The 25742-nt window shown below is 40.3% G+C and overlaps 1 protein-coding gene across 2 annotated transcripts in view; it reads right to left on the bottom strand.

Moving 5' to 3' along the window:
* LOC111158630 (family with sequence similarity 208 member B) overlaps positions 1-25742 on the bottom strand; it is a 78054-nt gene that overhangs the window by 28946 nt on the left and 23366 nt on the right. For both annotated transcript variants that reach the window (XM_022520792.1, XM_022520793.1), the window contains exons 2-14: positions 19172-19317; positions 18792-18887; positions 17700-17772; positions 14256-14347; positions 12007-12144; positions 11734-11858; positions 11635-11654; positions 11445-11544; positions 9269-9369; positions 8491-8594; positions 5120-5192; positions 4962-5024; positions 723-1442 (exon numbers count right to left, since the gene is read on the bottom strand). In XM_022520792.1, the coding sequence (XP_022376500.1) occupies positions 723-1442; positions 4962-5024; positions 5120-5192; positions 8491-8594; positions 9269-9369; positions 11445-11544; positions 11635-11654; positions 11734-11858; positions 12007-12144; positions 14256-14347; positions 17700-17772; positions 18792-18887; positions 19172-19317 (1851 nt within the window). The remainder of the gene's footprint in view (positions 1-722; positions 1443-4961; positions 5025-5119; positions 5193-8490; positions 8595-9268; positions 9370-11444; positions 11545-11634; positions 11655-11733; positions 11859-12006; positions 12145-14255; positions 14348-17699; positions 17773-18791; positions 18888-19171; positions 19318-25742) is intronic.

Below are 25742 nucleotides of genomic sequence, written 5' to 3'. Positions count from 1 at the left end.
ACTACACTACACAGAGCTAAGATGACTCTAAGCCAGAATCACGTGGTTTGCTGCGCTGTGTTTGCCTCGGCGCATCTGACTAGACACTAAGTGGCTCTAGACTCTGGTTCTCGCTCAACTGACGGGGGGAACAAGCCATTTGTAGAACTGTGTCAACATACAGGTCTCTAGGCCTATTTCAATAGGTCTATGGCAGGATCCAGGTGACTATTTTTAAGTCTGATACACAACACACAAAGGACAGGAAATCTTGCCCCAGGCTGCTTTAGGTGTGGAGAGTCCAGCATTCAATTTCCCTCTTTACACAAGCGCAAACTACTGGTTATCACTTCCCGCCGCACTCAGGGAGCCTGGTCTTTGAAGACCATCTCCTTCCACCCTTATCCCTCTTCCCAGGACAGCTCGGACACTGAGCCGCCACAGCCTAGAATGCAGCGGCAGCAAGTGAGTGAAGGCTGGAACCACTTCACAAATGAAACAGGAGCCTTCGGTGAGGGCGCTTTCAAGGTATCTAACAGTTCTTCCTATTTCTTGATCTTCATCTGCCATCTGGATCGGTGCTTCTCAAATACACAAATCCCCCAGAGAGAAATGTTGGTGTTTCCACCAAACTTCTACCCAATACTGCCCAGCTGGGGGGCACGTCATCAGACAGGACCCGTGCTGAGAGCACCACAGCTACGACTAATGCTCATTTCATAGCCCACAGAAACCGTACTTACCTCTTTTTCTTTTGGGAAGCAACGGTCCTTTAACTAACTTGAGAGTTGTTGGAGAGCTCGAACCCTTGCTCGCTCCGGCGGGATTTCTTTTGGGGAAGGGACGGCACAAGTTCACCCTTTTGCTCTGCACAGCAGGCGGCGTGCTTGCCTTTCTCTTAGGCTGAACTCTCAGGTTTGATGCTGCACTTAACGGAACCAGAGCTCCCCGCCTGGCTTTAAACATTTCTTCAGGATTCTTTTTGGTTTCAGTTTCTTTTCTTACTTCCACCTCGGAGTCAAGAAATTCAGGATCTGGAGTCATAACTAAAGAAAACCCGGCATCACAAACTCCATCTGAGATGCAAGGGGACGGAGGACGCTCTGCCAAGAAATCTAACGCAGCAGACACTTCCAAAACGTACCCACTGGGATCTGAAAAATAAGACTTCAACTGAGTTAAAGACTGTAAAGGGCACTTTTCTGCTGGAGGAACCAAGTCAAAGCCATTGGACAGTTGGCCAAAGAATGCAGTCTCTTGAATTCCATCTTGGGAAGCAGCGGTCAACGGAGGGCCTTTGTCTGCCTTGTACAGTTCTTGGAAACTATGCTTTACTAATGTGTTTGGACAGACTCCTTCTTCAGTAAATGACTTCTTTGCTTCTAACAGGGCACAATTAAGGGCAGGTATAATAGGTGTCACCTTCGATGAGATGTCATCTTCACCTTTCAATTCTTTCAGCCCTAAAACATATACACAGACATTCAAACCTCAAGTTTTATCTTTTTTTTTTTTTTTTTCCCAATTTTACAAAAGCATGCAGGAAGAAGATGCTTTAGGTTACAAGACTATGGGATGGTTAAATATGGTAGTGTTTCAGATGGGAACTTAACTGGCAATTAATAGAAGACCTATGGGTACATTTAATGAATATATGGATCTATTTACATGAAATCACTCTCACACACGCACGCATGCTCGTGAACCAAAAATGAGTGATTCTGGTGCGACCACTGGGTTAGAGTGAGGAAGGCAGCTCCATCTCATCTGACCAGGAGCCCAGCATGAGCTCAGGGGCCATCGCAGATTTGCTTTAAAGTATTTTCAATGCTCATTTCCTGCTTTTAAAATCAGTCTAATTTTATCTGTACCTTATTGAACTAACTTCAAATTCTTTCTAAAAAGTTACAATGCAAACTTACTGACCTACAGAAAGTAAAATCTTTAAGTAACCCCAAAATTTCATGGTTACTATTGGCATTAAGATGAAATAAGCATTTTTTAAAAAGTAAGTTAACTAAACTGACTACTCTTGTGTTCCACTCTCTTTCCTTGGCTCACTCTGAAATGTGACTTTTTCAGCAAATCAATAACCTAAAGGAAAATAGTAAGAGGGAGAAAAAAGAGAAAAGGTCAGGTCACTGGGAAGTGGCTTATAAAGTCCTAGGAAAGGTAAGACATCAGTAACTCTTAGATTAAAAAGAAAACAAACAAACAAACAAAAAAAACAGAGATGGGGCGCCTGGGTGGCTCAGTTAGTTAAGCATCTGCCTTCAGCTCAGGTCATGATCTCAGGGTCCTGGGATTGAGTCCAGCGTTGGCTCCCTGCTGAGCAAAGGAGCCTGCTTCTCCCTCTCCCTCTGCCTGCCACTCTGCCTACTGTGCTCTTTGTCTCTGTCAAATAAATAAAAACTTGAGGAAAAAAAACCCACAGACGACAATGGCCTCATGTTTACTGAACTGAGTCATGCCACTCTTTTTAAAGAAAAAGTAACTGCAAAATTAAGAAACACCAAGTTAGTTCTAGCTGAATACACTTGACCTTGAGTCTGTATTATGTAAAGGAAAAGAAGAGCAAATAAGAATAAACAGGAAAATGTAGCTAGACATTAAAATAAAAATCCCTTTCTTTGAGTAGGTCATCATTTAAAAAGTAACAAGTGAAGGAAACATATAAAAAAGTTCTTATATAGAACTAACAGTTCAAAATCAAGTAGTATTTTTCTAGACAACTTCGTTATCTCAAGAAGGTATTTCAAGGAGGAAACAGAAATTTGTAATAAACTTAACAAATCTACGAAAAGGAACTTTTAAAGTCTGCTAGGCAAAGTATGCATTTAAAACCACCCCAGGGGCTGCCTGGGCGGCTCAGTCATTGAGCACCTGCCTTCAGCTCAGGTCATGATCCTGAGGTCCTGGAAATGAGCCCTGCATCACTCCCTGGTCAGCGGGGAGCCTGCTTCTCCCTCTCCCTCTGCAACTCCCCCCTGCTTGTGTTCCCTCTCTCGCTGTGTCTCTGTCAAATAAATCAATAAAAATCTTAAAGGAAAACAATCCCCCATGGTTCTGAACCTTTGAATGCTCCCACGTATCTCAAGGACCACAGAGGAGGATGTGAGCAGAGTGCAACCATCCACTGTGCACTGTTAGGAGCCCTGTGCTGCGCCACTGTTGGTGGCGTGGGGACCAGTGTTCCTCATTTGGCTGGAAGTATGTTTAAAAACAAGGATGGGGGTGCCTGGGTGGCACCTTCGGCTCGGGTCATGATCCCAGGGTCCTGGGATCGAGCCCTGCATCGGGCTCTCTGCTCTGCAGGGAGCCTGCTTCCTCCTCTCTCTCTCTGCCTGCCTCTCTGCCTGCTTGTGATCTCTGTCGAATAAATAAATAAAATCTTCAAAAAAATTAAAAAATAAAAATATTAAAAAAATAATAAAATAAGGATGAGGTCCGAGCTCTCGCAGGCGAGGGGGACAGTGAGGGACTGGGGCTGGAAGGCAGCTCAGGAGTCTGCTGTCTGACCGCAGGCAAAGCCAGGTCTCAGTCCGTCTGCTCTGCGCAGCCCTTACGCGCAGATCTGCTGTCAGAGGCACTGAGGCAGCCCTGGAACGACGGCGGACACGGCAGAGCTTGAGAAGGGCGCAGAGCTGCTGCCGTTATGCTCTTACACCTGGTGATGTCCGTCTTCGTCCAAACTGATGCGTAGGGCAGTACCGTTCTATGCTTTGAGTAACTGAACACAATTTCTAACAAATCAACTTTAAAAACATTTTTGTATTGGTTGTAGTTTTATAAATACTATATAGAACTTTGTGTTTAAAGATATACAATGTGGGGGCACCTGGGTGGCTCAGTGGGTTGAGCCTCTGCCTTCAGCTCAGGTCATGATCTCAGGGTCCTGGGATCGAGCCCCGCATCGGGCTCTCTGCTCAGTGGGGAGCCTGCTTCCTCCCCCATCGCCAACCCCTTGCCTCTCTGCCTACTTGTGATCTGTCAAATAAATAAATAAAATCTTAAAAAAAAAAAAAGATATACAGTGTGATTATAAAATATGAAGGAAATATCCTCATAGGACAAAAAGAAGTGACTCATTTACTTTCACTTATTTGTTCAGCAAACATCTGTTATTTTTTTTAAGCTTATTTACTTTTTTTTTAGTATTCTCTACACCCAACACGGGGCTTGAACTCACAACCCTGAGATCAAGAGTCCTATGCACTTCCGACCGAGTCAAAAGGGCTCCGACATTTGCTATTTTTCAGCTGCCTGGCACCCGTAGGTGATAGGGATACAGTAAACTACAAGAAAGGCAAGCATTAAATAATCATACGAAGATATACTGAAATGATACTACTGATAAGCCCGGAGGTCGCACTGAGGGAAGAGTGGTAGCAGGAAGCAAGAGTGCGATATTAAGGGGACCAGAGAGAGTAACAAGCTCAAGGGGTGCTTCTCTGATTTTAGTCCTTACCTCCCCCTGCCAAAGAGCCCTTTCAGACTTGGTTTCCTGAGTGCCTTCTGAAATTTCAATACCGCAGTTACACCTATTTATACACTGTAAGAGTAACATTTTTTTGCCCCCATGAGCCAATCTGTGGTCCCACAAGGCTCAACTTCAGCTGACGAGGGGGAAGGAGAGGAGGCATCTGGACAGAGGGAGCTGTGTTTGTACAGGTCCCATCTGCTAGGTCGATGGTGATGACCGAATCCCCCAGCTTCTGCTGTTAACTTGCAGGGAGTTCCACTCAGGGCGTGCTGAATTTGAAGATCAACTGAGACATCTAAGTGAACGTGTCAACAGGCACCTGAGTTTGGGCATGTGAAGCTCAGAGGAAAGGCTGGGTGTGCAGAGGAGATAAAGAGGGATCACCCAGGGAGGTAAAAGGAGAGTGGCTTCAGAGCAGAAAACAGTTAGCAGGGTCAAGTGGTGCTAAGAAGTCACGATGAAGACTGAAAAATATCCCCCAGACCGTGTGTGTCCTTACCTGCTGGAAGGGATGGATGGAATAAATGTAACCCACGCAGACCCATCTGCTCATCTCTAAAATCTACACAGAATGAACATCATAAGAAAGTTAGACTGTTGATCTTATAGAACAAAAATGAACATACTGAAAAAGTTTTTCAAAAAAGTTGTCCTTACTTGTTTCTGGTATTAAGGCTGATGAGGTAAATAAGATGAAAAGCCCCCGATCTTTTAAGCATTTGATGATTGCCTTAAACATTGGGGGAAAAAAAAAATTGAAAAAGGTTCAGTCCCTCTCTCCTTCTCCCTCTACCACACTCTGCAAAACAATTCTTGAAATGTTAGTGTTTGTGAGAATCAGGAGAAATTTTGTCTCCAGTAACAAACTGCAAATTTCTTACTGCTCAAATAATCTTGGCCCTGTGAGACCTACATATAAGAACTGGAACATCAAGGCTGGTTTTAGCACAGTGTTCAACTATGTAACAAATCAATTAGAAACGACACTTCAGTTTTTTCATTAAGATGCTTGACATTTCATCCTGCTGTCCAAATAGTCCATCTGTTACCTTCAGCCACTACAAGTTCAAGGTGACTCAGACCTGGGATTAGCGATTTAAGCTCATGTCTACACAAAAAATATCACAGAATCCTGGAACTCAAGACTGGAAGACGCCATCCAATAAAATAATTCTTTCTACTGCATCGTAAGAGAAGAAAATAATAGAAAATAAAATAATCCGGTCCTGTGGCAACACGAGATGCAGATAAAAATAAATTCTTCTTGTTTCCCTCTACGACAGTCTCCAGGGGTTCAAGGAAAAAAAAAATCCTGAAATTTTCATGTTTCCAGTAACTCTGGGAATTTTCCCCCAGATAGTGGGGAAGTTACCTAAAATCTGCCATTGTAAATCATAAAGATAACAGCTTTCCATTCATCACCATCTCAAAAGTATGTCCATAACAAAGAGGAAATCCAATATTCGTATAGTAATTTTTCAGTTAAAAAAGAAACCTAAACAAAACACACCATTTTTTTTTTTTTTTAGAATACAGTGAGAAAACATTCTTTTTCAAAGATTGATAGGTCATAAAGCCTACAAATATGGGGAATCAACACATTACTCAATAACAAAGTGTGAAAAAAAGAATTCCGATGATTACATCCACAGGAATAATCACTTCACAGGCTTCTGTGATAGCCCCTGGGCACCTGACAGTTTCTGTTTTGTTTCTTCCAGTCTTACACATTCTTTGATGGCAGGGACTGTATTTGTATCTGTGCTTCTGATGCACAGAAGGGACTAAAGAAAGAATTACTGAGTAAATACACCAGTAGTTATATATACACAGAGCTTTGGTATCTAGTAAATTGCAGGTATAATTCTGGCTTCATTTTCTACTGCTGTAAAAAGTAATAAGGGAGTTAGCTCTACATTGTTCTGCATTTTAGTTTTGGGATACACATGAAATGTACAAATAAAACAGAAGTATGTATCTTATTCGTCTCTCAGAATATGTACTGTAAGGGCTAAAGTTCCTATTTTAACCTTTGTGGGGAGAAATGATACAATCTTTTATGTATCTACTGGACTCTTCCATTTACACACAGAAAAATACAGCCATACATGTCCTTAGCACCCTGTTAAAAAGAGACCTTGGTCTGCACCGTTCTTGAAGGTCAGTGTTCCAGGTACAAGCCCACATACACTTTATTTAAGGGGCATCTATTGTTTACCCTCTATACACAGATACTTAAGATATGATAACTCCCTTAAGAAACTCAATGTCTAGGTGGGGGGCCAGATATGTAAAAATTACTCATACAGTGATGAGGCAAGAAAAAAAAGCATGGGAGCTAGAGACTTGCTAAGTGAAGCAAGTCAGAGAAAGACAAACACCTTATGATTTCACCCAACGTGTGGAATTTAAGAAACAAAACAAGTAAGCAAAGGGGAAAGAGACAGAAACAAAAAAGACAAGAAACGGACTCTTAACGCTAGAGAACACCCTGCTGGGTGTGGTGGGGGGGAGGGGAAATCGGGGACAGGGATGAAGGAGCACACCTGTTGTGACGAGCACCGGGTGTTGTACGGAAGGGCTGAGTCACTATATTGTACACCTGAAACTAATACTACATTGTATGTTAACCAACTGAAATTAAAATAAAAACTTAAAAAATATTAAAAAAAAAAAAAGAAGAAGAAAAAGCATAGACACTGAGGAGGAAGGATCTGATGTGACTGATCTGTGATGTGTGCAATCAGGTCGCTGCTACTCTGGATATCATCTGCACTTAGAAAGTCACTTCATGAATGTTCTGAAAACATCCCGGGACTCTCTTCCATTTAATTTCCAAGCAGAAAACGGACTGTGTTACTGCAGAACAACACGGCCTCTGTCCCCCGGCAGACACTTGACGGCCACCCGCTCAGCATCGGCCGCGCCCAGCCGGTTCCTCTGCGCTGAGGGGCAGCACCACAGACTCCGCAGGACCGACCCCAGACCCCGGACCCCATGTTGGCAGGTGGGCTCCGGTGCCCTGCACAGGTCAGGGGACCCCACTCCCTGTCAACTACTGGACGAGGGACATGCAGATGACACACACCAGCCTAATGAAAATTAAGTGAAGGTGAGGAGGGGCTCCCGTGTGTCTCCAGACGCACAGAGGAAGCACGTCGCCCCCGGCAGCAGCCACGGGACAAACTAGCGTAAGAGCAGCGGGAGGTGAAACCCAGAGGCCTGAGCAAACCGTGCTTGAACTGGCCTTACCACCTAGAACTGAAAAGAAGCCTGTTCAGTCCTGTTACTGCTTAAGCCAGCTTGAGTCACCCTCACAAGTAATTCCAAGTGGCCCAAGACCCTTTATCTTCACAGCTTGTCCATGGGTCTTATTGTCATTTCTGATTTCTTGCTGTCTACTCCGGGGACAGTCCAGCCTGCCACTAACGGGCTCACATGTTTAGATCGCCATCCCACACTCACACCATCTTCCCTGGGATGCTGAGGTCTCACCCATAAAAGGTCAGCATCTACTCATTCCCCACACTGAGGAGCCCTGGTTGACAAAAGGGATAGAAGTCTCTGGATTGTTACATACGTCTCACTAGCATGTTACTTTCTACAATATGGAAACGGTGGGAGCACCAGCATTTGATTTCACTTTTTTCCTTACATACCTAGAGATCAACACAGGTCACTTTTAAAGAAGCATCTCACAAGTGGTCCTTTGATTAATTCAGAAACGCTAGGGATCTACTCAATTCTTCTGTCATAAAACAATAACAACAACAACAACAACAACAAAGGATTTGGGGAAAACTGTCCTCTTATTCTTAAAATCAGGAGTACAAACTGACCAGTGAGACACGAAAGTAAACTGAGACCCAAAGGGGGATGAAAATATTAGACAATAACTGTTAAGAATATGTCACATACTGAATGATGAAAATCCTAAGTCACTCCAGGCATAGTCAACGAATAATGAGATAGCAATTTCTTTATTCAAGGAAAAGATAATAATTATATTTTAAATCAGTGATTCTTACCAATTGCTTATTTTTGATGTACTCTGTTAGTTTATCTACTTTTCCCCCGCATTTGTTCGCCAGCTCCACCTCATACATCCTGAAGCACAAATCTCGGCAACAGACTACGGAGCAAATCAGAAAAACGGAACATTTCTTACTTTAAAATGCTATTATGCTTTTTTAATAACCAAGTTTTTCATTTTATATGTTAAAAGGATGAAAGAACTAGAAATACTCCTTAAAAAACATTTAACATTCAATGGTCTTTGTTACAAAACTCCTCAATACGAAGTTACTGTGTCAAGTACGTGAAACAGTGCTTTCAATATCAGGGACTCTACTGTAGGAATTAACAAGACACATATATACTATATAAATAATATAAACATCAATGTTCCATGAATTAATCTAAATGACCAGGAATTTCCTTTGCATGTTTTCTGCTTTTTTTCTTCAGTTAGAAGTATATAAATAAATAAACACCATCACCACAAAACCTCTGTTCTCCTTCAAAGGCTTTGTTATGAGTTTCCAACTGTTTTAAGCATTTCTCTGCTGAACTCCCTCAGGGTCCTATAGTAAAGCTAGTCTCTGCCACATTAGATGAAACTACCTTTTGGTTTCTAGTTAGCCTCCAAGGAACTAAATCACGGCAACCCTACAACTCTAACGAAAGGCCCTTCTGCAAATCACTTAGGGCAAAACCACAACAGTGTGTATATGCATGTGCACGTGACCTATGAAAAAAACTGAACAAAGCCCAGGGTGTGCAGTGTATCATTACATCTGAACAGACCTTTTTGTTCCAGGTAATTCTGTTTTCTAAAGGCAGCTTCTGGTAGTTTTTTCTTCAAAGATGACACTTTCATTACATACTTAAAATCTAGTTCGTGTGGTCTAAAACAAAACAATACCACGCCATTTAATGAACATTTAAACTACAGCTTCACAATTTTTTATTTTCTAATATAAATGCAAACAAAAATATCATAACAAGAAAGTCCTTAAATTGATAAAATCTGAATCAAATGTGAATATTTATAAGTATATTTTCAAATATATGACCCCACAGACCACAGTCTTCAAATATGTTTGCATTTTTTGAATGTGTGTATTTTTGAGATTAACAAAATATCTAGATGAATCAAAAATTATGCATACTAGAATGAGAATTTTCAAAAAATTACGCTATGTAAGAGTTGACAACTTTTGACAATAGTGAACTGCTTACCGTGCCATACCACTGAATGAACTACATTCAGACATTTGCACCACTTCCCCTGACTTTTCTTTGAAAACTCACTTTCAAATACTTGTAGACTTATAAATGCCCTCCCTTGCCCCTAACTACGTCTCTGTGTCTTTAAAAAAGGACATTTGCCTATGTAACCACAGAACAATTAATGAAATTAAGAAATTAATAATGATATGGTTCCATTAATTAACTTATAGACCTAATTCAAATTTTGCCAACTATCTCACTAAGGGGCTTTATAGCAAAAGAAAATGAATTTTCTTCTGTTTTACCATCCAGTCCAGGATTACACACTGTATTTAGTTAGGTCTTTTTAATCACCTTCAATCTGGACAGTCTCTCAATCTTTATCTTTAATGACCTTGGTATTTTTGAGGAATAAACCGTGTATTCTGCGAACGTCCCTCAATCTGGGTATGTCTGATGTTTCCTGCTGGTTAGATTGGCAGGAATACCACCCAAGTGACACTGTGTCATTCTCGATGCATACTGTTAGGAAACACAGGACATTTATTCCACTGCTGACGATGTTAACCATTTAGTTAATGGTTCTAGCCACTTCTCCCTACACTCATTAGCTGTACTCCGCAGTGACAATGAACTTTCCCAGCTCGCCCACTTATTTATTTACAGAATTCGTTTTTTTGTTTGTTTTGTTTTGTTTTGAGGGAGAGCATGTGCAGGTGCAGGGGATGGAGCGTGGGGGTCACAGTCAGAGGGAGAGGGAGAGAATCTTAAGCAGGCTCCATGCCCAGCATGGAGTCCAATGCAGGGCTCAATCTCACAGCTCTGACATCATGACCTGAGCCAAAATCAAGAATCGGTCAGCCAACTGAGCCCCCCCAGTACCCCTATTCACAGAATTCTTACTTTACTCTCTGGATTGTAATAATCTTCAATCCTCCCTCTTAAAACAGGTCAGTCAACAGAAAGAAAATGAATTCTGACAGCACACTTGTTTTCAGCTTGTATTTCAACAAAACAGGTCTATCTTTCAATAGTTTGGGGTACAAACTAAGAACAGACTAAATAAAAACATTTCATAAGATGCTCTTCACAGTGCCCCAGAAGCACATAATTCATTAAAATGCAAATATATAGGAGTGCCTGAGTGGCTCAGTGGGTTAAAGCCTCTGCTTTCGGCTCAGGTCATGATCCCAGAGTCCTGGGATCAAGCCCAGCATCGGGCTCTCTGCTCTGCGGAGAGCCTGCTTCCTCCTCTCTCTCTCTGCCTGCCTCTCTGCCTACTTGTGATCTCTGTCAAATAAATAAATAAAATCTTTTTAAAGAAATGCAAATATATGTAATAGCTACCCTACTTAAGAGTGGTCTAGGAAAATCAGCTCCTGCAACTCTTAATAAAGAGCCAATAATAGGGCCTATCTGCTGCATCTGCTATCTAGGCAAATCCAATCTGTGTCTCGGGAAAGTCAAACATCTAGCATCAATTCATTTCTGTCTGTGAGGTCATATTCTCATGAGTGGATTAAGACACTAAAACTTCCAAAGTGGTTTATCAAAGATTACAGAACTATTTCAAAGCCAAGGTCAGAATTTGGACCTGAATTTAAGTTTCCTGTGCTCTATACATCAACCCCAAAGTACTCTAATTAAAAACCAAGTCAATTGCTTTGTTTCACACCAGTACCAACAAACAAGACTTCAAAATGAGAATTAAAAAAAAAAAAATCTAACAGTAAAGGACACGGACTCTTACATTTGTGTTGGAACAGCTGTACCGTCAGAGGACCAAAGAGTTATATCACACAGCAAATAGCCTTGAACAATTAATTTGCCTTGCCACGAAGAGGACAGAGCTTTAAGAAATGAGGAAGAAAGAAACCGATTATTTATGAGCAAAACATTTACTTAAGAAACATAAAAGAACCAATTAAACAATGTCTTACCATTTTCACCGAGTTCAAATCTAGGGAAAAAGGAAAGGCATGTTTATAAGAGCAAACAGAACAGATCCAGTAAAACAAAGTATGTGCATAATTACTTACATGCTTTTATGGGCTGATGCTGCCATTGTTTTAGGCTCCCTGTAGTGGAAAGCTACGATAATGTAGGGACAGACCTGCCTGGGTCGCTCAGTAACCGAGCTGCCTGAAACTTCATAGAGGTAATACTGGAAGAAAAGAAATACGGATTATCAGAGTAGCACTGTGGAACGCCGTCGGCACCAAGTTTCTCTCTCAACTCCACCCAGTGCTGACATTTAATACATTAGATTCAGAAATGTAATTCGGGAATGATTTATTCCCAGGTGACGATACCTGACTCAGTTCAAATGCGCGAAAATGACTCGTCTTGTGAGAAACCTTGTTAGTATTTGCAGCCACGTGGCAATCATAGCCAGAAGATGGGCTAGTATAGTTAGTGGTATAATTCTCAGACACAAACTTGACTCTTCCCTAGAATAAAAATATTAAGACTAATCAGATGGCTTCCAAAGGCAATAATCTTACTCTAGGATTCATTTAAACGTAGCCTAATAAGTAAGGATGTGGATGTGTTTCAAACAAACTGTGTTAACAACTATGGTTCTTAGAGAATTGTCTTAAGGCCAACAATAGTTTTAATTACCCGTTAGCCTCTTAATATTGCATTTAAAAATTTGCTATGTATGGGCATCTTTCTGAGGTAAATGATCACAGCTTTTATCACATCATGAAAGGAGTACATGAATCATCCCAAATTTAAGAGAACCATTTCGGTAAAAGAAAAATTACAGAGCCCACCAACTGAACAGATTAGCTTAGTCAATGACTGTAACATAAAAGGTGACAAGTGAAATCTAAAATTTCACAAGATGAGTTCCCAAACTGAAGTATTAAGATACCAATTGTAGTTTTTAGATAAAGGTATTTCTATCATGCCAGGACCCAGTAAATCAGCAAGGAGCAAATATACAGTAAAGTGCTTAGCCAGACCCAGTAACTGAACAGTCGATAGTACTTCCGATTACAGATTTCTCTTCATCAGGAGTTATGTGTCTTTTGGAGCGAAGGAGGGGAAGGTAGTCAAGTTTCCATACAATGAAATAACATACAATGATTTTAAAAGCTGTTGTGAGTACTATAATGACGTGGCAAAATACACAAAATATATACCAAAATGAGGTAAAATTATAGGGAACTTTTATTTTTATCTTTATAGGAAGAATCTAATTTGGGGGTGGAGGGGTGTTAAGGTCGTGCCTCTTCATTCATAGGACCACCAGGGGCAATAATAAGAAGCCAAAGAATATAAATGGTAGTTCTCAGTGAGCAATCACAACCTGTATCTTCACCCTCTCCAACACTTTATGATGGCCAGTATGTCGGGCATGGCTGGCTTTTGAGCAGTACAGTAAGGAGAACTGAGAGCATATAGGTAAAAACTGACCAGCAGTAGCCACCAGACAGGGGGTTACAAGGCCAAGAATCCCAGCACGAAGCACAATCTGACAGAGGCATGACACTGAACGAGGATTATGGGAGCCAGCGGCCCATCTACTCCACGAGCTCCCCTGCGGGAGAACAGAGGGAGCAGGAGCTGGGATCCCCCGCCAGTGTGATGCTACCGTCCCTCCAGTTCTCGGGGACAAACTTTAGAATGTGAACAGTTCACATTCAAAAAAACACATCAGTAGTATTGGTTTATAATCAGAGAACTCAGGACAGTAAGAAAGCTAAAAATGAAGCAAAAAACAAAACGAGACCACAGAGTATGTTCTCACAAAGCCCACCACTCTCTAGGGTCAGAGTTTTCCTAGGAACTACTTGAGTAAAAACTATTAAATTGTGCGATTCACTCATACTAAACTATTTGAGGGTATTTAAGAATTTCTGAGATCAGCAGTTATAGACGCTGCATAAAACTGTGAACAGGTCTGGATGCTGTAGGGATAAAGGAAATAAGGTTCTCTAACATCAACAATTTAAACCAGAAAAGGAAAAGTTGCTTTCTCAGTTCCTCTTATAACTGTAATCACATTGTTTTTACAGGTTGCAACTTATGTTATTTAACATTTAAAAAGTGACCAGTGTAGGCCAGGATGAGAGGAATGCTTTTTACTGATTACCTATGTATTACTTTGAAAGTTGTTTTGTTTTTTATTTTTTATTTATTTATTTATTTATTTTTTAAAGATTTTATTTATTCATTTGACAGAGAGAGATCACAAGCAGCCAGGGAGGCAGGCAGAGAGAGAGGAAGAAGCAGGCGCTCCGCGGAGCAGAGAGCCCGATGCGGGGTTCGATCCCAGGACCCTGGGATCATGACCCGAGCCGAAGGCAGAGGCTTTAACCCACTGAGCCACCCAGGCGCCCCTGTTTTGTTTTTTAAAGACATATTCATAGATCATCTATCAAATGAACAAAAAAGCTTTATCTTTAAAGGAAAGCAAGAATAGCGTTATCTTTTCTGAATTTATAGCTGTCTCCGGTGACTATGATGCAAATGATCTGCAAAGAACATTACCACAGACTGATAACCTTTAGTTTTAAAAGAAAAATTACATAGAAGTGCATTTGGGCTTTACCTTAATTAGGTTAAAAATTACAACATAACCAGACTTCCCATGATACCATGGTCTTGCATGAAGACAGTCTGAGTATTTGGAAATATACACACCTATAAAAGTATAAGATAAAGATTAATTCACACTTTAAAAGGACTGTTTACTCATGTACATTTCACACGTAAGGCTACCTGTAACTAAACAAGACAACACAGAAGACAAAGAAAAGTCAACAGTAAATTGTTTTGAAACTGCTTACCTTTTAAAAACTGTTCAAGATATTCTAAAGGTATGGAAACATTAGAACTAAGACAAGACAGGATATTATCTGATGGACAACCAATGCTCTAGCTGGGTACAATAACTAAAAAGGGATACAAGTATCACAATTCTTGGTAAATTCTAAGTTTTGTTTTTTTTTTTTAAGGCAATCATTCGACGAAAAGTCCTAACCATAGCACTCTGATTCTCAAGTTATTTTTTGCAAAGACTCTCTTACAAGTACTCTTCTTTAATAATAAGCGCTAAGGTCTGCTATCTGGCAGGTATGTGCCGGCAGCGGTGGCACCGAAGTAAAGAGAACAAGGTCCTGCCTTGAAGCAGCTCACGCCGCTAGTCTGTGAATTTCCGGTTCAGGCGATAATCACGTGTTCTCTTCTCCGCTGCAGCCCACCGCAGCCCAGCATGTAGTCGGTACTAACTATCTGTCAGACACACATAACCGAGGACACAAAGAAATGGAAATAAGTGACTATATTTGCTTAGAAAAGGAGCTCTTGAAACAGAGAGGAACGAAGTTCTCAGAGAACAGAGTGAGCACAGTATGGAAGCGTAAACGATTATCAACTGTGCAGGAGGGCGGGCCGCAGTGTGGGGAGCAGAGGAGAAAGTACGGGAAACTGAGGCTGAAGGGGAAGCGTGGAACTGAGCGGAGAAGATCTTTGCGGGACTTGCTCTTCAGGGAGACCTCGCCCCGCCGGCAGCAAAGACTCGCAGGCGTTTTCAGCGCAGACTGCCGCTTCCACGACACTGGAGTCTCAAGGCGACACTAGAGTCTCAAGGCGGGAGAGAGGCTAGAAGCAAGGCCAACTGGGAAGCTACTGTCAGCTGAGATAGCAGAGGAGGGTCCCCAGGGGGCAGCAGCAGGGGAATGGCGAGGAAAGAGCACATCCCACAGAGATTCCTAAACTGAGGCAGCTCTCGAAATTCGACACGGGGGAGAGCACTTGGATATCCTGGAGAGATCAATGAACTTGTGGTCAGAAGCTTGGGTTCCAGCACCAAGTCATTCACTTCCTACTAATAACCATGCGACTTGAGGAGCAGGTAACCTGGCGGGGGGGGGGGGGGGGGGGCTTGGACACCTAAGCTACAGGGTCCTCAGGAAGATTTAAAAGATCCATAAACTTTTAAAGCTCTAAGACACTACATTCGTAAAATATTACTATGATACACAGAACTAACCATTTCTATTTGAGCCCCAAACTATAAAATACACGTGGGCAGCAGTGCTATTTTCCTACCCACCCCAGAACATGGTTAAGAAGAAATAACAGTACGTGTATTTGTTAGGAATAATTCGGTTTCTCCTCCGGCACCCCACTGAAGCCAGCCTCTTATCAACCATATAATCAGGGATTAGAGTCATGTAGAACAAGGGCCTTATATTTTAGAGATGAAAGCTAAAGTATTTACTTGTAATTTACTTTCCCATTCTTCAACAACAAAATTTTGTTAGCCAAATGGAGGGAATAATGCAAACCAGATCTGTTAAACCTAGGGGATCGGTACACTACACCATCTTCTCTTCCTGCGTTAGTTATGTTTTACAATGAAAAAGAGTAGGGAGAAGAGAAGGTTTAATGGAAGATGTTATCAGGGTTATGAATGTATTCCCCATCACGGCCTTTAGAAGACATGAATGTAAGTTTTAAAGCATTTTTGTGTCACACAAAGTGACCCCAAAACCCAGCAATCCCACTGCTGCATCTAGACCTAAAAGGCGGCAAAACATACGTCTCTACAAAAGCCTGTACGCGAAGGCACACAGCTGCGGCTCCCCAACGGCCAAGAAGTGCAAACCACCAAAGGTCCCTCAAGCATTGAAAGAATAAAGAAAAAACGTGGTAAAACCACGCAACGGGGTATCATCCAGCCAAAGGGCAGATGAAGCATGGGTACGAACTGCAGCGTGGATGAGCCCTGAACACATTGAACTGGGAAAAGGAGTCACAGAGCATCACGGAGGAGTCAGTTCACATGGAACGTCTGAATGAGGCAGACCCGGAGCGCTGGAGAGCAGGTGAGCAGCGGCCTCGGCCGGTCGTGGCGGGGAATGGCTTGTCACTGCGAACAGGCACAGACTTCTTTTTGGGGGATGAAAAGAGTCTGTGCTAACAGTAGCACTGCTCCATGAATACATTAAGAAAAACTGACCTGTACACTTGAAATGAGTGAATTACAGGCTGCGTGAATTTTATCTCGACAGAGCTGTGAAAAAGTCAGCAGGAAGCAAGCCACTCCTGACCTCTACGCTGGTAGCACCCAACTGTGCTAAATACCCTTGCTCCCCCCCCAGTTCTTCCTCCACTGGACTTTCTCCTTACCCCCTGGCCCCCAGGTCCCACACCCACCCACAGTCCTGTCCTTTTCCTTCAATACTGTCTCACACAACAGTACCTTTGGCTTCAACCAACATCTAGTCCTGCCACTTTGAGCCCCCATCTCCAGTTCTAATCCTTTTTTCCAGCTTTTTTTTCTTTTTAAACCATCAGCAGGGTATCTCCCAGAACACCTAGGAAAATCCACTATTTCTCAAATTTAATTCATGGAAGTAGTAGCGTCCATGTACCGGGAGCTAAGTGCTTCCCACAGCCTCCCATGACCCTCCCAGCAGATCTCAAAGACAGTTCTATTTCACAGATGAGGAACTTGAAGCTCAAAGAAATTTAGTGCTAATTCACATTCTTAACCCTAAGATCACCTTTCCCTTTTAACGCCTCAGCTTCCCTGCCGATCTCCTTTCCTTCTGTGTCTCTTCTCCACTGACAACATCACCGCAGTGTGAGCTGACAAGCTTATACCTGATTATTCCTTCTCTCACTCCTCACATTCCACAGTTGCCAAGTCTGGCCAGTTCCATCGATTCTCTATTCCTGCTGCCATTATGATAGCTCAGAAGACGTCCTCATTAGCCCAGATGACCACACTAGTCTCTTGGTACCGAAAGCTATTTTTAGTATCTCTTCTAGGCCAACCAACATTTAAGAAAAAGTTCTGATCATGTACCCCTACTGGAAAATCTTAGGTCTTAGACTTGAAGCTCATTTCTATGTTTAAAGCACTGATTCTAAAGATTGTGATTTATCACTAATGAAACTGGCTTTTAATGTAAGTATCTATGAAATGAACCAAACCTCACTTCACCTCGTGAAAGAAGAGATTCTCTTTTCCGCACAGACTTACCTTTGGCTGGGTCACCAAGCGTGGTAACAGTACTGCAGCCCACACAGAGTCCGCGCTGACATACTGACTTTGCCTTTAAATAAAAGACGGTACTTTGCTTACCCTGTCAGTCTTAGGAGAGACAATCAAATAACACTATAATCTACAAGCTTTCAAATAAATACAGAATCTGTACACAGTATCTATGTATGGCACAAAGCAAGCTTGTGTGACGCAACTGTATTTGGTTAATAGTTCACGAAATTTTAATCATTTAACAAAAACATCATCAGCAAAACCAAATTAAACAAGCTCCCAGATAAGTCCTCGCTTGAAGATCTCGATTATAGCTTTGGAATCACTAAATTTGAAAATGTCTTCTCCACTAGTGCCTTTTTTAGTATGAATCCATAATGTATTTTATTTGTAAGTAGATGATTAAATAAATAAATGAACTCTTCTGGTATTACTATATAATCCTTATGTTATATGCTAACGTTAAGTATTCTGTAAGCAAGTCTACCCTTGTTCTTTAAAAATCATGAACCCAATCAAAATATTAAATTATTTAAGTTGAATTATAAATTCTGGTATTGTTAAAACTGTACCTAGCAAGCCACATACATCTTTGGGGACACGGTCCACCCAGTAGTTTCCTTCTCTCACAATTTGGGTTCAAGCAACAGTACAGAAGCTCCAATTTCAAGTAAGGCAACTGCTGGAAGTTTTCACCTTATCCCCAAAAACCATGTCACTGAAACTTGAAAAACCTCCACAAGAAACAAAGTATCTATGTGAACAATGATCCAGAATGCAGAAATACTCATTTACTCCATTAAAAGGCATCACCAATACTTAGGAAATCCGCATTAATTCAAATCTCACCCTGAGCTGACAAATGTATTTACAATGAGGGCCTGTGAAAAGGCGCAGGAATCCAGTCACTTTCAGGACGAGCTGTCACGATCATTCCCACTGCCACCCGACTCAGCAACAAAAAAGACTGGAGAACTGGTAATTTTACAAATCTTAGAGAAGCGAAATGCCAATATTTAAGTTTAATGAGATCATTAATTTTGTATATTAATATCACATATGACCTAATTCCCTTACCTGATTTTCAGTTTCAAACAGAAGAAACCCATAAGTCTCTTGAAGTTCTTCCTGAGTATAATTACTTGCTTTTTTTTCTTGGTAAAAAGTTTTGTACTGTATAAAAGAGAGAATAATCAAATGCTATAAACATTATTTTGCCTTGCAAATTAATTTTTAAAAATGCATCATCTGAATTCCTCCTGTTAAAGGACTACCAAAACTTATTATTCTTCTATTCCTAGAATATATTCTTAATTACCTTCCAAGGATTTCTCATCTCATCTGAAAGTGACAGTTGAGAAGAACTAGATAAGCTTTTATACCAAAAATGATGGGTCTATTTCTTTAGAACTAAAATAAAACTAACACACAGACACAGTGTGTACCAAGCACCTCACCTCATTTAAGAAAATGTCATTTTTCACCAAAGTCACTTGACTGTACTGAAAACCATGCTCAGATGCAGAGTCCAAGTAAGAAGTATGAAGAATTGAAACTGCCCTCTGGAAGAGAGAGTCTGAACTCAAGGACACTGTCTCAAAAACTGTAAAACACAAACAAAAATAATGCAACTGTTTAAGATAACCAAAGGATGGGGTTAAAAGCGGCATACTAAATGTCACTGAATACTTCATCTATTTCCTTCCTGTAAAACTGAGACACATTGTGTTCGGGCTCCATTACATGTACTATCTTAAAAGACCTCTCACCTGAAGAACATGATCTACGGGAGGTGAGTTACTGAGGGCGAATCACTTTCAATACAGGAGTAAAATAAACCCTGCCAGATGCCTTGGGCCTTTTGGTTGAAAGCCGTGTGTTGTAACCACAGCGGGGACAAGCAGATCAAATATGGCAGCATCAAGGTAGTGGTCAGCAATCACTTAGAACAATGTTCCTCGTCTACACTTATGCCACATTTTGATAAACTTACCCTTCCTGTCTTCTTATCAATTCCCCCAAGTAAGCCCATTAGGTTTCCTTTTAAGGGGCCTACTATTGCACACTCAACACTCAAACACATTAGAAATTGTTCTGTCTTTGGGGCTTCCTCATGGCCTAGACACATCTGCTGGACTCTACCTTTATGGGTTATATTATGAAATCATTACTTTTTTTATTTCACAAAAATAAAACTTTATTACTTTTAGAAAGTACTTTTTTCAAACCCTACCCACATGCTATCCCAGAAATTCTGACATGACCCTCCCGAGAGGCATGTTTCCTATTTGAGAATTACTGACTTGACCCAATAATTCGCTTGAGGCTTTGTGCCTTTTGTTTTACAAGTTTTTACTTTAGCAAGACTTGAGCCTAATGAATTCCTGTAATATTTAAAACTGATTTGGTTACCCTCTTATATTTGTGTCTTCTCTATGCTCTTTAACCAGGACAGGACAGTGAGGTAACAAACTATTTACAAATAATAAAGAGAATGGACTAATATACAAGCACTGGAAGTTCTGGTGATCTAATATAAATAAATAAATACATTAACATGGCTTCTTGCTTTTACCAGAACTCTGCCAATTACATTAAAGTTCAAAAGCTAAAGGAAAGACAAGCATTTTAATTAAAATTAACTTATGAACAACAGTAAAAAACTAAACTATCATAGAAATGAAAACAAACATTTCAGTGAAGTTAATTTGGACGAAACTGTCCTAACACTTCAATTATCCAAGTAATTTAAACACGCTTTAATAAACTGCCAGTATCAAAAGTCAAAGACTTAAGTAGCAGGGAAGGAAAGAAAAGAGGATGAAACATTTAAGAATATCCTGAAGTTCCTACATCTGATCCATGTCGATTTTTTTTTCCTGTTTCACTTTTCCTTCAAAATCAGTATATGAATGCTATTAAAAATACGGATAGTCTAAAGAGGTTCAAATAGCAAAACAACAGGGAGGATAATTAAAATGATGCCTTTTTAGCTACGTTACCTTCTTTAGCTACATTGGCTCAAAACAAACTAGGAGGCCCATGCATTTGTGACTCTGGCGTTACAAGTAGCTGCACCACTAACTAGCCCAAATGCAAGTTGGGAGTCCTCTAAAAATCCTAATATGGGAAACCTTGTATTTAATATTTGTAAAAAGGCAAAATAGTATTGAAAAATCTAAGTAAACTCTGAGGCTCAATATTTGAGAAATAGGTTGCTTACAGAGAAAGATAAAAGTTGTCAGAGCTTTGGAAATGACCATTCTATGGCTATCCACTCTTAAATTCCACACGATGTTAATACGAAGACATAGGTTTTAACTTCTGAAAGTACCAAATACGACATACATCCACATTTTTGATGGCCAATCACAGTAATAAATGAAAAACTATGAAAAATAATGTACTCTGAAAAGCAAACAAAAACAGCCCATCTAACACCATGTCTGCCAAATACAGGTGGTCAGAGAACACTTTATTGACCAGTATGAGGAATACTGTTCTCATAAAGCTATGACCAGAGATGACAGCCTAAAATAAACATAGGAAATGATTTTGTGCTAACATATTTTTATTTCTAAAACTATTGATAGTTAAAAATGCTTCCCCTTTAGGTCAGCATTCTCCAAACAGCAATATATTCATACAAGTAACCATTTTACAGTTAGCAGAAGGAAAAGCATGTCCAAAGTGAAAACTGATAGAAATCCATGGTAAATCTGGACTCTTTCACGATTTCATAATAGAATGATGTCAGTTACACTCTAGAAAGCACAAGTTTCCTGCTATATAACTAAGCAGATAGGTGAACATTTTATCAAGATATTATCTCTTCTTACACAATGCTCTCATTTAGAGTCAAACTAGTATACAGAACAGTATGGGCACTAAATTAATGGGTGGCTGCATTTTTGCTGAGCAATACACATGCTTCACTTAGACATTCAAGGTTGTCAGAATATTAAGAGAATGAGGAGGGGGCTATTCTACAGAGAAATACTAAAACAACTTGAAAAGTACCTGTCTGTAAAGTGTAAGAGTGTCCCTTAGAGCTTAAGTGACCAAGAGAGAACAAGTGGGGAAAATTCAAGTTCACTAACAATGCTTCTAGAAACTGAGTTAATATTCTTTCCTTTAGCACCTAGTTTTAGGCATATTTCTCCGCTGTTTGTGGATTCAGTCTTTAAAAGTTAAGTCCAGCTTGACATAAGCTGGATTCTGTTCAAAGTGCACTGAGATAATCTCCCCCTTTCTCAAAATCCATCAGCGATATGGAGTGTCTGCTTTTTGGGCACTTGTTTCTCTACTTAACTTCTAATAAGTAAGAGGGATTAGAAAATTATAGACTGATCTCTGATGCTATGGCACATGTATGTGTTTTCCATTATCTAAGCGTCTGGTCTGAAAGAAAATAATGAGATGAACTAATGCCAACAACTTAGGTGTCACAATAATTCTAACAAAAATTAGCCACTTCTACGTCTCCCCAGGACTTTCATGACCGCTTCTCCTGTTTGGACATCATACAGTAGCACTCATCAAAGACAGAAACACTCAGAACCCAACAGTATCTGCCATTACAGGCCCTTATTAGTTTTTCCTACAGACGGACTGCAACCTACCTCCATTAACACCGTCGATGCCTACATATTTGGCCCAGTCTAAGTAGGTCCTTTGATAGTTGTTAAAGAGCCCATTCCCTAATCATCTAATCCCAGAATGTATTGCCTTTATTTTTAAGACATTGAGGGATTGCCAGTTTAAGGTAAATACAACTTTTTTACAGCACAACTTGGAAGACCTAACAAAAACTTAAATGTGTGTACCTGATAACCTTTCCATTTCTGGGAATCTATTCCTTAGGAATACTAGCATGAGTACACAGGAGATACGGACAAGGCTACTCCACGCACTGGCATCTATAAGAACAAAAACACTTGGGATAACCCAAACTGACATCAATAAGGAAACACCTTACAACTACTACATAAATACCAAGTGAATCTATATACATTGACATATAAAGATATCTACTCTACCACTGAGTAAATAACACACATCATATAATGTCATTTTGGTTTAAAAAAAAAAAAAAGAACATAGAAAATTATGTGTTTTAAAGTTTACAGAAAAAGATCCAGAAAGATGGGAAACCAAACTGTTAACGGTGTCTAAACCAATGGTTATTCAAATGGAAGTGGATAAAGGTGAACTCAAACTTTTTACCTTATATATATTACTATAATTTAGGTTTTTCTTACACAGTATGTATTACTTCTAGTATTTAAAATATCTCAACTCCAAATCAAGTAAAATGAATCATAATTTCAAAGAAATACAAATAGAGAAATGTGACAATTTCCCCTGAACCTTTTCTGATGGAATTTGAAAATTTAATCACCTATTAATTTTGGATCAATGAAATTTGTAGTCACTGGAAATTGTAAATTTTTTAAAAATGTCCTTTCATTTTACATGATCTAAATTAAAATTTTTTAAATTGTACTGCTCTACTCAAATTCATTAGTAATACCTCATAGCATTTAGTTTAATACCCACTCTTTTCTGATATGAACCCTGGCTCGGTCTTCTCTAAGAGAGAATGTAGCTGGGAGGGTGGTCTTAATTCATTTTCACCAAGTATACCCCCAGAATTCTTGACATAGTCCTGTTCTCTGTTAATGTCATAAATGCTAAAATGAGAAAAGAAAAAATTAAATCATAAAGTGAATAGTTCTATTTACGGTATATTTACCACACAAATGTCTACTGAACATCTAATTTACATTAGGTACAATTCTATAATGTTTACCTCCTTTGACAAATCTCCAGAGCTAAGGCTAAATGTATCTTATAAGCAGTAATACATAAAACGAAATGCTTTTCCTTTGATATTTAAGTTTGAAAGAAAATCTGTTCACAGAAATAAGATATGCTTATAGGAATCACTTTTGCCTCGAAATAAAAAATAGAGATTATAGAACCACATTCATATTCTACTGGTTGAAAATAACAAAATCAAATAGAACACAAAATCTCTCCCCACCCCCAAATTAGCACATAACCCATCCATTCTTTTTTTTTTTTTTTAAAGATTTATTTAGTTTAGAGAAAGAGATGGGGGAGGAGCAGAGGGAGAGAAACTCCAGCAGACTCCCTGCAGAGTGTGGAGCCTGATGTGCGATTCAATCCTACAATCCCGAGATAACAACCCAAGCTGAAGGCAAGAGTCAGAGGTTCAACTGACTGAGCCACAAGTGCCCCAACCCATTCATTCTTAAAAACAAACAAACAAACAAACAAAAAAACCAAAAAACTATTAGTGGTGCCTATTACATATACAGTACCATGCTATACCCTGGATTCATCAAGACAAATGAGAAACCATCTCTACAACAGACGCTGAGACTAGAAAAGGAAGACAAATCTATACAGAAACCAGTACTATAAATGCGGGGTGGAGGGGGGGTCTAGAACATGATGCAGTGGATGCAGAATAGGGATTTCATTAAGACGGGGAAATGTCGAGAAACTTCAGAGGCATCATACTTGAAATCTGAGTAGATATTCAAATAAAGAAGAGCCAAAAAAGGGGCCAGCCCACATGTTCTCTAGGCAACAGAAACAGTAGAAGCAGAGGTAGAAACATTATACATAAAAGGAACCACAAGTACCTTATTTGAAGAATTCAATACGCTTCACATAAAAAATTAGCATGTCTACTTTAATAATAGTATACCTCTTTTCAGAAAGGATTTGAGGCAGAATTATATGGATATACTCAAAATTCTAGAGAAAAGGTAGCAATATTGGTAATATTCATTCATTATTAGTAATATTCATTCGTTAAACAAATAGGTTATTTATGTCAAGAGGGGAAAATTAAACTGGGAATCAGGAGACCAGGAGTCTCGTGTAGGTCCACCACTACTTTGTTCTGAGACATTAGTGTGAGGACACTGTGGACTGCCTTCCTAATAATCATGCTCCATTTTCTTTTCATCTCCCAAACCACAATTTTGTTTAGGTACTGGGTGATCCCATGCTTTAAGAGAGGCCTGGGAAGGGTGTGTGTGTGTGTGTGTGTGTTTGAGAGAGAGAGAATTTAAGTTCTTTATGGTTTTTGGCCCATGTGACGTGAAAGGACGTCAGCAGAGAGAACTCTAGGAAACCTTTCTTAGAAAAGCACTGGAAGAAAAGATGCAACCTCCCTGTCTCCATCTAGACTTTGGCCTTGTCTTTTTTTTAATTAAAAGATTTTATTTATTTGAGAGAGAGACTGCGCGCACACGAAGTGGGGGGGACAGAGTGAGAGGGAGAAAGAGACTTCCCACTATGCAGGGAGCTGGACGCGGGGCTCGATCCCAGGATTCCGGGATCATGACCAGAGCTGAAGGCAGCTGCTTAACCAAGTGAGCCACGGAGGTGCCCCTGGCCTTGTCTTATATGTGTTCACTGCCTGGAATTCCTCGTAACCAAGAGGGGACTGACCAGTTGACATACTGAAAGTGGAACAAAACAGAAGATCCATCCCTGATGAAGTCCCTGAACCGCTGAACAAATGCACCTCGAGTGGCCCTGCCTCTGAGTCTCCTGAGATATGAAATACTTTTTTTTAGATTTTATTTATTTATTTGACAGAGAGAAAAAGATCACAAGTAGGCAGAGAGACAGGCAGAGGGAGAGGAGGAAGCAGGCTCCCCGCTGAACACAGACCCCCTAATGCGGGGCTTGATCCCAGGACCCTGAGATCATGACCTGAGCCGAACGCAGAGGCTTAACCCACTGAGCCACCCAGGCGCCCATTTAAACCACTTTTGCTGGCAAATGAAAACACACTATGAACTTTGTTACATTATTTACTCCAAGGCCTCATGTAGTTGGAATTCTCTAAGACTCCTTTCAGTTCGAACACTGTGACTTTTCAGACTGCCTTCCTTAAGGCCTCTTATGTATAAGGCATTATGCATGGCACTAGATAATTTATGAAGTTCCTCTCTTATCTGCTACCATGCATGGAGACATTTA

Source organism: Enhydra lutris, unplaced genomic scaffold (genome assembly GCF_002288905.1).
Source record: "Enhydra lutris kenyoni isolate GAN:26980312 unplaced genomic scaffold, ASM228890v2 scaffoldscaffold61, whole genome shotgun sequence".
In the NCBI taxonomy this organism is placed as follows: domain Eukaryota; kingdom Metazoa; phylum Chordata; class Mammalia; order Carnivora; family Mustelidae; genus Enhydra; species Enhydra lutris.
This window is presented reverse-complemented; position numbering and strand designations above follow the sequence as displayed.